This window comes from Salmo salar, chromosome 22, assembly GCF_965601325.2.
Source record: "Salmo salar chromosome 22, fSalSal1, whole genome shotgun sequence".
Classification (NCBI taxonomy): domain Eukaryota; kingdom Metazoa; phylum Chordata; class Actinopteri; order Salmoniformes; family Salmonidae; genus Salmo; species Salmo salar.
Genome location: NC_138312.1, coordinates 39,305,665 through 39,318,039, shown reverse-complemented (window position 1 = coordinate 39,318,039; position 12,375 = coordinate 39,305,665). Strand labels below are relative to the sequence as shown.

Genomic DNA, 12,375 nt, shown 5'->3' with positions numbered 1-12,375 from the left:
CTTGTGGAAGGCTACCCACTGGGAATGTGATGAAAGCAATAAAAGCTTAAATAAATAATTCTCTCTGTCAGAGTTATCCTTGATAGCAGGAAAGGGTAGAGTCAAGTGCAGGAGACTGAGGTCCGTTTGAACAGATGTTTTAATAATCACTGAATAAATAAAGTCACCACAAGGCAGGGTGCACAGAATATCCGACAGGAGGACAGTTCCAAAATACAAAACACACGGGGCGCAGCCCGGCAACCCTAGTGCCTAAATCCAAAAATACGCTGCGTGGCTGAAGCAGCGCAAAATGCAGACTGTCACAAAGAACATGACATGAAATAATCCCGCACGAATTCCCAAATAAAAAGGACAAACGAAATACCCCCCCCCCCCCCCCACTAATGACTAAAAAGGAACAGGTGCGGACTTAGACAGACAAAACCAAAAGACACAGAAATGTAGATCGGTGGCAGCTAGTAGGCCGGCGACGATGACCGCCACCGGGACCCAGCACCTCTCCTCCGGGCCGTACCCCTCCCAGTCCACGAGGTACTGCAGGCCCCCTACCTGACGTTGGGAGTCCAGGATGGACCGGACTGTGTACGCCGGCCCCCCCCCCGATGTCCGGGGGGGCGGAGGGACCTCCCGCACCTCTGCGTCCTGCAGCGGACCAGCTACCACCGGCCTGAGGAGAGACACATGAAACGAGGGGTTAATACGGTAATATGAAGGAAGTTGTAACCTATAACACACCTCGTTTATTCTCCTCAGGACTTTGAACGGCCCCACAAATCGCGGACCCAGCTTCTGGCAGGGCAGGCGGAGGGGCAGGTTCCGGGTCGATAGCCAGACTTTGTCCCCCGGATTAAACACGGGGGCCTGACTGCGGCGGCGGTCAGCGCTCTCCTTGTGCCGTCTTACAGCTCGCTTCAGGCACTCCTGGACAGCACTCCAGGTCTCTTTCGAGCGCTGTACCCATAACTCCCCCGCAAGAGCCTCCGTCTGGCTCTGATGCCATGGCACCAGGACCGGCTGGTACCCTAACACAACCTGGACAGGTGACAGGTTAGTAGAGGAGTGGCGCAGAGAGTTCTGTGCCATCTCAGCCCATGGCACGAACCTCGCCCACTCCCCTGGCCTGTCCTGGCAATAGGACCGCAGAAACCTGCCCACATCCTGGTTAATGCGTTCCACCTGCCCATTACTCTCGGGGTGAAAACCCGAGGTCAAACTGACCGAGACCCCCAGCCTCTCCATAAACGACCTCCACACCCTGGACGTGAACTGGGGACCCCGATCAGAGACGATGTCCTCGGGCACCCCGTAGTGCCGGAAGACATGTGTAAATAGGGCCTCCGCGGTCTGTAGGGCCGTAGCAAGACCGGGCAAAGGAGGCAGACAGCAGGACTTCGAGAACCGACCCACAACGACCAGGATCGTGGTGTTCCCCTGAGACGGCGGGAGATCTGTGAGGAAATCCACCGACAGGTGCGACCAAGGTCGCTGTGGAACGGGGAGGGGCTGTAGTTTCCCTCGAGGCAGGTGCCTAGGAGCCTTACACTGGGCGCACACCGAACATGAAGAGACATAGCGCCTAACATCCTTAATCAAAGTGGGCCACGAGTACTTCCCCTTCAGGACCCGCACCGTCCGTTCCACGAGGGTAGAGTGTGCGACCATCGGATCAGGCGATCGCGAACACCGAGCGGAACGTACTTCAGACCCGCGGGACATTGAGGTGGAGTGGGTTCTGACTGACCCGCCCGCTTGATGTCCGCATCCACCTCCCAGACCACCAGTGCCACCAGACAGGAGGCAGGGAGTATGGGAGTAGGATCAATGGTCTGCGCCACGGTGTCGTGGAGACGCGACAGTGCGTCGGCCTTCCGGTTCCGGGAACCTGGAATGTACGATAGGGTAAATTGAAACCTCGTAAAAAACATGGCCCACCTGGCTTGACGAGGGTTAAGTCTCCTCGCTGCCCGGATGTACTCCAGGTTACGGTGGTCAGTCCATATGAGAAAAGGGTGTCGTGCCCCCTCAAGCCAATGTCTCCACACCTTCAGGGCCTTGACTACGACTAACAACTCCCTGTCCCCCACATCATAGTTGCGCTCCGCCGGACTCAAATTCTTAGAAAAGAACGCACAGGGGCGAAGCTTCGGAGGCGCGCCCGAACGCTGCGACAGCACCGCTCCTACCCCAGCCTCGGACGCGTCCACCTCCATTATGAATGGCAAAGAGGGGTCTGGATGCGCCAGCACCGGGGCGTCGGTAAACAGAGCCTTCAGACGACGAAAGGCTCTGTCCGCCTCTGCCGACCACCGCAGCCGCACCGGACCCCCTTCATCAGTGATGTAATGGGAGCCGCCACCTGGCCAAAGCCCCGGATAAACCTCCGGTAGAAATTGGCAAACCCCAAGAACCGCTGCACCTCCTTCACCGTGGTTGGGGTCGACCAATTACGCACAGCCGTAACGCGGTCACATTCCATCACCACCCCTGTGGTGGAAATGCGATATCCCAGAAAAGAGACGGCTCACTTGGAGAACTCACATTTCTCAGCCTTGACGTATAGGTCATGCTCCAGCAGCCGTCCAAGAACTTTACGCACCAGAGACACAGAGTCAAGTGCAGGAGACTGAGGTCCGTTTGAACAGATGTTTTAATAATCACTGAATAAATAAATTTGCCACAAGGCAGTGTGCACAGAATATCCGACAGGAGGACAGTTCCAAAATACAAAACACACGGGGCGCAGCCCGGCAACCCTAATGCCTAAATCCAAAAATACGCGGCGTGGCTGAAGCAGCGCAAAATTCCGACTGTCACAAAGAACATGACATGAAACAATCTCGCACGAATTCCCAAACAAAAAGGACAAACTAAATACCCCCACCCCCCCACTAATGACTAACAAGGAACAGGTGCGGACCTAGACAGACAAAACCAAAAGACACAGAAACGTAGATCGGTGGCAGCTAGTAGGCCGGCGACGACGACCGCCGAGCACCGCCCGACCGGGGAGGGGCGCCACCTTCTGTGGACGCTGTGACACTCTACTATTATTCTGACATTTCACATTCTTAAAATAAAGTGGAGATCCTAACTGACCTAAAACATTGCATTTTTACTCTGATAAAATGTCAGGAATTGTGAAACTGAGTTTAACTTCTATGGGCTAGCGTCCCACCTACTCAACAGCCAGTGTAATCCCGTGGCGCGATATTCAAATACCTCAAAAATGCAAAAACTTCAATTTTTCAAACATAGGACTATTTTACACCATTTTAAAGACAAGACTCTCGTTAATCTAACCACACTGTCCGATTTCAAAAAGGCTTTACAACGAAAGCAAAACATTAGATTATGTCAGCAGAGTACCCAGCCAGAACTAATCAGATACCCATTTTTCAATCTAGCATATAATGTCACATAAACCCAAACCACAGCTAAATGCAGCACTAACCTTTGATGATCTTCATCAGATGACAACCCTAGGACATTATGTTATACAATACATGCATGTTTTGTTCAATCAAGTTCATATTTATATCAAAAACCAGCTTTTTACATTAGCATGTGACTAGCATGTGACTAGCATTCCCACCGAACACTGCCGGTGAATTTACTAAATTACTCACGATAAACGTTCACAAAAAACATAACAATTATTTAAAGAATTATAGATACAGAACTCCTCTATGCACTCGATATGTCCGATTTTAAAATAGCTTTTCGGTGAAAGCACATTTTGCAATATTCTCAGTAGATAGCCCGGCATCACAGCGCTAGCTATTTAGACACCCAGCAAGTTTAGCACTCACCAAAGTCAGATTTACTATAAGAAAAATGTTATTACCTTTGCTGTTCTTCGTCAGAATGCACTCCCAGGACTTCTACTTCAATAACAAATGTTGGTTTGGTCCCAAATAATCCATTGTTATATCCAAATAGCGGCGTTTTGTTCGTGCGTTCAAGACACTATCCTAAAGGGTAAATAAGGGTGGCGAGCATGGCGTAATTCGTGACAAAAGAATTGTAAATATTCCATTACCGTACTTCGAAGCATGTCAACCGCTGTTTAAAATCAATTTTTATGCCATTTTTCTCATTAAAAAACGATAATATTCCGACCGGGAATCTGCGTTTAGATAAACAGACAAAGGAAAAGAAAGCATTCGGTTGAAGCGGGCACGCGCCTAAGCCCATAGTACTCTGAGTGGCCACTTGCCAAAAGCGATAAAGTGTTTCAGCCAGAGCCTGCCTCGATATCGTTCAACTTTTTCCCGGGCTCTGAGACCCTATGGTCGTAGGAAGTGTCACGTTATTGCACAGATCCTGAGTCTTCAATAAAAAGAGCCAAGATGAAACACTACTTCTCAGACAGGCCACTTCCTGCTTGAAATCTTCTCAGGTTTTGGCCTGCCATAGGAGTTCTGTTATACTCACAGACACCATTCAAACAGTTTTAGAAACTTTAGGGTGTTTTCTATCCAAAGCCAATGCATATGCATATTCTAGTTACTGGGCAGGAGTAGTAACCAGATTAAATCAGGTACGTTTTTTTATCCAGCCATGTCAATACTGCCCCCTAGCCCTAACAGGTTAAATCTTTTTGGTTGCCAATTCACTCTCTGAATGGCACACATACACAAACCATGTCTCAGGGCTTAAAAATACTTCTTTAACCTGTCTCCTGCCTGAAGTGACTGAAGTGGATTTAACAAGTGACATCAATAAGGGATCATAAATTTCACCTGGATTCAGCTGGTCAGTCTATGTCATGGAAAGAGCAGGTGTTGCTAATGTTTTGTACACTCAGTGTAATATTCTCACTGTTGCACTTCTTTAGTTTTATTAACATACATTTTGCTCTTTCTGAGGCTGACGTTAAGCACCTTGTTATATACCCACACTGTTATTTTCCCTTGATACAAACATCTTCTGAAAGGACTAAAATGTCTGTCATGGTGAATATGTTTGGTTATTTATTGTCAGGTAATATTTCTCCTCTTGATAGGTGGTGTATTTCACAGCTACCTTTCCCTATCTGATGTTGATCGTTCTGTTGGCTCGGGGACTCACGTTACCTGGAGCTATTGATGGAATCAAGTTCTACCTCTACCCGGACCCTGCAAGACTGGTCGACCCACAGGTAAATAATGAGCTGTCATGCCCCTTAACATGTGTGCCAAATATCATAATTCCGAAACAAATAGGTGATGGCAATGTGGTTGTTGTAGCACCACAGGTATGTTTGGAGAGCAGCAGGTAAAACAGTAGATCAAGAAAATCATCGAAGATACCATGTGGGCTGGAAATGCAATGCATTGTCTGTGTTTTTATTACTCAATGTTTTTCAGCTCATGTTCTACCTTTAAAAAGGCTTCAAAGTGATGTATACTGTATGTGTACCATTGCAGGTATGGATGGATGCTGGAGCACAGGTGCTTTTCTCCTTTGGCATCTGTCAAGGGAGTCTGACTGCACTGGGCAGCTACAATCATTATAACAATGACTGCTATAAGTAAATACTTATATTTTATTCCCTGCCAGCTGGCTGTCTATTGTATTATCATTTTTATTTAACCTTTTTTTGTGTCCTTCGGGAGGTTAACTAGCCTAGGATGTAGTGGATTTGGAAATGCCAAGTATTGTTTTTGAGCCTCACTCTGACAGTTTGAATTATGTCTGCCATTATGAAATTATTTTACACTTTTGGGTATTGGATATATACAGTATATTCTATACTATAATTTGGATCAGTTCAGGAACTGTAGTGCTGTAGCTGGCAATGGCTCTCAAGTGTCTCACAGTCTCTATAGGCCATGCCGTCCTTGGCCTGAGAGTCTGGGAGCCACACACTGTTAGCATTGATTCTGACTGAACCCTTAAAGGGCCTTTTCATACATCAGAGTGTCCATGGCTCAGGCTCAGGGGGGGTCTGGCTCCTCACAGGAAGTTCTTTATCCTGGTTCACAAACAAGTGAGACAGAGAGGCGACTTAAAAGCCTGCTCCTCTTTATTGTCAATTGTCTGAAGGTTTAGCTTATCTCAAATGTAGTTATTTGAATTCCTGTACAGAGTAAATTTACTCAGACCTTAGGCGCAATGCATGAGATTTGGCCTGAGCTGATCTTACCTTACCTTTTCTTACCTTTTACCTCATTTATAGGGACACGTTTGTGCTGTGTTTGGTGAATGGAGGATCAAGCTTCGTTGCTGGGTTTGCTATCTTCTCTGTGTTGGGCTTCATGTCATATGAACAGGGGCTGCCCATATCTGAAGTTGCAGCATCTGGTAAGAGTACCACTAACTTCATTGCCTGGTGCCAGATCACTTTGTGCTGTCTTGCCAATTCCTCGTGACAATGACCATAGGAGTTGGGAAGACAACACAAACAGATCCGGGGCCACCACTAACTTCCATAGTTTACCACTAACTTCTATACTTAACAATACTTCCAGAGTTTATGTTTATTTATTTTGTATGAGAATGAAAAAGTGCATGTGTCCACATTGCTACAGGTCCTGGCCTGGCGTTCATAGCCTATCCTCGTGCCGTGGCCATGATGCCTTTACCTCAGTTGTGGTCCATATGTTTCTTTGTCATGGTCATCTTGCTGGGTGCTGACACACAGGTGAGACAACAAAGGTTCAACCACATCGAAGTTAGATTAATCATTCTTGAAATATTATCCATATGAGGCTACATTAGTAGGATAACCTTTTATTATTTTGTGTCTGATTTCATTGTTATTTATTACAGATGGTAAATTATTTTTATTGTTAGGATTTTTTAGTCAAGTGACGGAGCTTAATGTTGTTCATGCAACTTTGTGAGTAGGAGTAGAGGATGACTTGGCCCCTCTCTGCCCCTGGTCACAGTTTGTCAGTCTGGAGTGCCTGATGACCTCTGTGACAGACATGTTCCCCACCGTGTTTCGAAGGGGGTACCGTCGAGAGCTGCTGCTGCTTTGTCTCTGCTCTGTCTGCTTCTTCCTGGGACTCCTTCTGGTCACAGAGGTGAGTGTCTCACTACACAAGACTTCACTCTTTTTCTCCCTTCATTCTGGCTGTGTTTTTCTGGTCTATAGTTGTCAAGCACTGGAACAAAGTTATGTCCTGACCTAGCCAATGTCTCAACACTGTGTTAGTATACCAGTCTAGTGAGACCGCTGATAGGGCCCCCCCACCCCTTTAACCAGAAGTTGAAACGTGTTAAGCTGCTTTCCTGGGGGCATATGAATATTTTATTCTCACACTCTGTGAGAAAGGCTAACATCTTAAGTCCTCCTGGTACTATACATACTATTGGTTACTATTTTCTAGAGAATCACATACCCTATATCATGTACCTTTGATTAACATTTTGTGATCAGCCGATACCAGTGTATCGTCCGATTAGACGATTAGTCATAGTTTCACACTGTACGATGATGTCTGTTCTCTGTTGCAGGGAGGGTTATATTTTCTACAACTTTTTGACCATTACGTGTGCAGTGGCAACAATCTCCTTCTGCTCTCTGTCTGCCAGTCAATAGCAATCGGTTGGATTTATGGTAAGTCCTCAAGATTCTCTGGTGCTAACAATGAAATAATGTGTCTCTTCAGAAGTTAGTTAATCGCCCTAAGCGTCCATTCAGTTCCTGTTTTGGGTTATGATTTATCCTTAGAGAGGAATTAATTTATGTTGAAATATTTTGACTTTCTAAGACGGGTTTTAATTATTTTGGATTAAGGATGTTGCGGATACGTCTATCTAAACGTGTGGCCCCAAGTTCCCTCATTTTTGCCACATGTAGACAGACCAGACGGTTGAGCATCTAGGAACGTTGCTCAAATGTCATGCAATATGATTTTGTCCCATGACAGCACATGTGTTAGTGCAGTCTACATTGTCTTTGAATAATACTGTATATCACTTTGAAATCTTCAAATGCCAAATGATCTTACATTTTGCTCAGTTGATATACTATTCTTTCTAAACGATCACTCAGAAAGTGGCCTAAGTACTTTTAAAGCAAGAGGCACAGAAGCCAGAACAGATATTCAATAAAGTTGATTCTTAAATCTCTTATAGGGACTTCTAAAGTGCAGTTCCTCTGATGTTCTTTGTGGGTTTTCAGTGTTTTAAAGTCCCAGGTGCTTAATTCAGTCTTTTGTGAAATACTTGTACACTTGTTCCTCAAGCCTATTCAATAACACTATTCAAACAATGACTGTATATATGTCTTCTATATGTCCTCTTGATTTCGCCCTCTTAGTCCTTAGTCAGTAAAATTCTAGACATTGTCTCTGCTTAGGTTTAATCTTTATGTGCTCTTTGACCAGACACCTTTGTTCTGTCCATCACATTTGTCAGCTGTGTATAATACTTCCTTAGACTTTCCCCATTGAGGATATAAGCTTGATGGCATCCTGGTCTCTTGAAAAAGGATGTCTGCTGTCACAACTACTTTGGCTTTGATTGCAAAACAGAAAAGCCTTAACCATTGACAGACTAAATAAGTGCAAACGCACAAGAAAACCTTTAGATCCACATGGGTTTAACATAAGTTTTCATTAGGGTCAATTTCACTCATGTGCAGAGTGATGATGTTCAATTATGTAATCTTGAACGCTTTTATAAGATACTACTTTTAAGATAAACATAACAATGCAAGTCATGGCATGCTATTTCAAATTCTATCAATTTGACTAACTTTGAAAATATTTATTGCTTTATGGAAATAAACTGTCATTGGTTGTGAAACATGGATAGCCCCTCTCCCTTGGGCTGTGGGAGTGTGGGTCATGAAATGATCTTCTTCATTGTTTTAGTATACTCAATCCAGGTTTATCTTTCAGAGAGGTAATGGTGTTATTTAAATAACATTTATTTACTAACATTGCCCTCAAACTGACTCCAGACATGAATCTTTCACTCCATTTGAAACATTGGAGGCAGTCTGCTGGCATGGGAAGTATTGCGTTTCAGTGTGTTCACAGCCAGACCGTGTATGTCTCTGGGGGGAATTTACAAAGATGGCAGGCAACTGTGCTGTCAGAAAAAGAAACCACCCTCAGTGTGCACCTAATGTAATACAATTAACATTAATATCAAGTGAAGCAACATGTTATGAGACCTTGTTCACATGGATAGCTGGTAAATGAGATAACTGTAGTAACGATTCAAACATTGTTATGAAGGTTCTAACCAAATGGCATGGTAATAAATACAGGTATGCTGGCGCTACAAAGTGTTTCTGTAGGAATGAGGTGCGTGTTAGGGTAAATACTGTAGATCCTAGAAGTATTCTAATGAGAGGGAAGGAGACAGGAACACCTGAGGATGAGTCTCCTGACCTCTTACTGGAAAACGTATAGGAATACTATGGACTGAAAGGGGATATCTTGGCCGTATGTATGTATGTATGTATGTATGTATGTATGTATCAAGTGTCTCAGCGTATGAGTGCTGCACTAGGATCAGGTCCCCCCTGTTCGTGTAATCATATTCATTTTGATCTAAAAGGCTAAACGGATCCTAAATCAGCACTCCTAGTCTGAGAATCTTAATACATATGGCCCCCGGCCTTTCCTGACACACCCGATGCAGCAGGTAGGAACGTATCCAGAAATGATGTCAAAATTCATGTCAGATCTGCTGCAATCCTGTCAAAAATTGTTATAACACCTTGGGTGCTGACTAGATAATTGTTTTACCTTTGATTTATGATGGGAATATAATTGATATGATACTTCATTATGGAGAAGCCATCCATAAGTTTGACTGAACATTATATATCTACCTGATATGTCCTTACCTACAGTTGAAGTCGGAAGTTTACATACACCTTAGCCAAATACATTTAAACTCAGTTTTTTACAATTCCTGACATTTAATCCTAGAAAGAAATCCCTGTCTTAAGTCAGTTAAGATCACCACTTTATTTTAAGAATGTGAAATGTTGGAATAATAGTAGAGAGAATGATTTATTTCAGCTTTTATTTCTTTCATCACATTCCCAGTGGGTCAGAAGTTTACATAAACTCAATTAGTATTTGGTAGCATTGCCTTTAAATTGTTTAACTTGGGTCACAAGTTTCGGGGAGCCTTGTCACACATTTCGGGGAGCCTTCCACAAGCTTCCCACAATAAGTTGGGTGAATTTTGGCCCATTCCTCCTGACAGAGCTGGTGTAACTGAGTCAGGTTTGTAGGCCTCCTTGCTCGCACACGCTTTTTCAGTTCTGCCCACAAATTTTCTATAGGATTGAGGTCAGGGCTTTGTGATGGCCACTCCAATACCTTGACTTTGTTGTCCTTAAGCCATTTTGCCACAACTTTGGAAGTATGCTTGGGGTCATTGTCCATTTGGAAGACCCATTTGCGACCAAGCTTTAGCTTCCTGACTGATGTTTTGAGATGTTGCTCCAATATATCCACATATTTTTCCATCCTCATGATGCCATCTATTTTGTGAAGTGCACCAGTCCCCCCTGCAGCAAAGCACCCCCACAACACGATGCTGCCACCCCTGTGCTTCACGGTTAGGATGGTGTTCTTCAGCTTGCAAGCATCCCCCTTTTTCCTCCAAACATAACAATGGTCATTAAGGCCAAACAGTTCTATTTTTGTTTCATCAGACCAGAGGACATTTCTCCAAAAAGTACAATTTTTGTCCCCATGTGCAGTTGCAAGCCATTGTCTGGCTTTTTTATGGCGGTTTTGGAGCAGTGGCTTCTTCCTTGCTGAGAGGCCTTTCAGGTTATGTTGATATAGGACTCGTTTTACTGTGGATATATATACTTTTGTACCTGTTTCCCCCAGTATCTTCACAAGGTCCTTTGCTGTTGTTCTGGGATTGATTTGCACTTTCCGCACCAAAGTACGTTCATCTCTAGGAGACAGAACGCATCTCCTTCCTGAGCGGTATGACGGCTGCGGTGTCCCATGGTGTTTATACTTGCGTACTATTGTTTGTACAGATGAACCTGGTACCTTCAGGCGTTTGGAAATTGCTCTCAAGGATGAACCAGACAGGTCTACAATTTTATTTCTGAGGTCTTGGCTGATTTCTTTTGATTTTCCAATGATGTCAAGCAAAGAGGCACCTCGTTTGAAGGTAGGCCTTGAAATACATCCACAGGTACACCTCCAATTGACTCAAATGATGTCAATTAGCCTATCAGAAGCTTCTAAAGCCATGACATCATTTTCTGGAATTTTCCAAGCTGTTTAAAGGCACAGTCAACTTAGTGTATGTAAACTTCTGACCCACTGGAATTGTGATACAGTGAATTACAAGTGAAATAATCTGTCTGTAAACAATTCTTGGACAATTTACTTGTGTCATGCACAAAGTAGATGTCCTAACCGACTTGCCAAAACTATAGTTTGTTAACAAGCTATTTGTGGAGTTGTTGAAGACGAGTTTTAATGACTATAACGTAAGTGTATGTAAACTTCCGACTTCAACTGTATCATCCTAGCTGAACCCTTGATTGGTCATAAAATTCTTGTGTTTCAGATTAAACCTTTAAAAGCTTCACTCTGAGCAAATTCAGAGCAAGAACTTAACAATTCAGACTGATACTCACTGAAAATCATATAAATAAATGTCCTGAATTTGTTGAAGTGTAAATGAAGTCGACCCAAACTCTGTGTTATACTTTTTATTTACAGGAGTGGATCGTTTCTATGACAACATAGAAGATATGATTGGGTATCGTCCCTGGCCAGTGATTAAGTACTGTTGGCTTTACGTCACCCCTACAGTCTGTTTGGTGAGTGGTTGGCTCACTGTTTTGTCAAAAATCCTTCTTCAAGGAATATATACATAAAAAAATTAACTGTAATATTATGGTTTTAATATGAATGATATTATCTCATGCAACATGCCTAAAAAAACAATACAAATCCTTAACAATTCATGATAGAATGACATGCCTATGTTATTATTTGTTTCTCTTCAGGGTACATTCATCTTTTCCTTGGTACAATACAAGCCCCTAAAGTTCAACAAAACCTATTTGTACCCTGACTGGGCATATGCATTGGGGTGGTTCCTGGGGCTCGCCTGTGTGGCTCTGGTGCCTCTGTGGATGATCTGGAAGGTCTATCGGTCCAAACTGACAGTCTGGCAGGTAAGACTACTGTCAATGGTGGTAGTTGATACAATGGTTAGATACAATTTTCATGAGAATACAAAAGTGGCAAGGAAATGCCATCTTCCTGTGCCCACGGCATACATTGCTTGGTAAACTATTTACAAAGATTACAACCTAATAACGTAGAACCATAGAAATAGGGATTTATACTTCAGTAATGACTTCGGGCTTACCAAAAATTTACATTTTGCAAAATCACAGAAATGTCATTTAGATTGTTTGGATTTATTACT

The 12,375-nt window shown here is 43.8% G+C and overlaps 1 protein-coding gene across 2 annotated transcripts in view; it reads left to right on the top strand.

Annotated features, from left to right (window-relative positions):
* LOC106583558 (sodium- and chloride-dependent GABA transporter 2) overlaps window positions 1-12,375 on the top strand; it is a 47,459-nt gene that overhangs the window by 34,144 nt on the left and 940 nt on the right. For both annotated transcript variants that reach the window (XM_045705230.2, XM_014167877.3), the window contains 8 exons: window positions 5,009-5,143; window positions 5,412-5,515; window positions 6,164-6,288; window positions 6,516-6,628; window positions 6,876-7,013; window positions 7,447-7,549; window positions 11,658-11,758; window positions 11,948-12,118. In XM_045705230.2, the coding sequence (XP_045561186.1) occupies window positions 5,009-5,143; window positions 5,412-5,515; window positions 6,164-6,288; window positions 6,516-6,628; window positions 6,876-7,013; window positions 7,447-7,549; window positions 11,658-11,758; window positions 11,948-12,118 (990 nt within the window). The remainder of the gene's footprint in view (window positions 1-5,008; window positions 5,144-5,411; window positions 5,516-6,163; window positions 6,289-6,515; window positions 6,629-6,875; window positions 7,014-7,446; window positions 7,550-11,657; window positions 11,759-11,947; window positions 12,119-12,375) is intronic.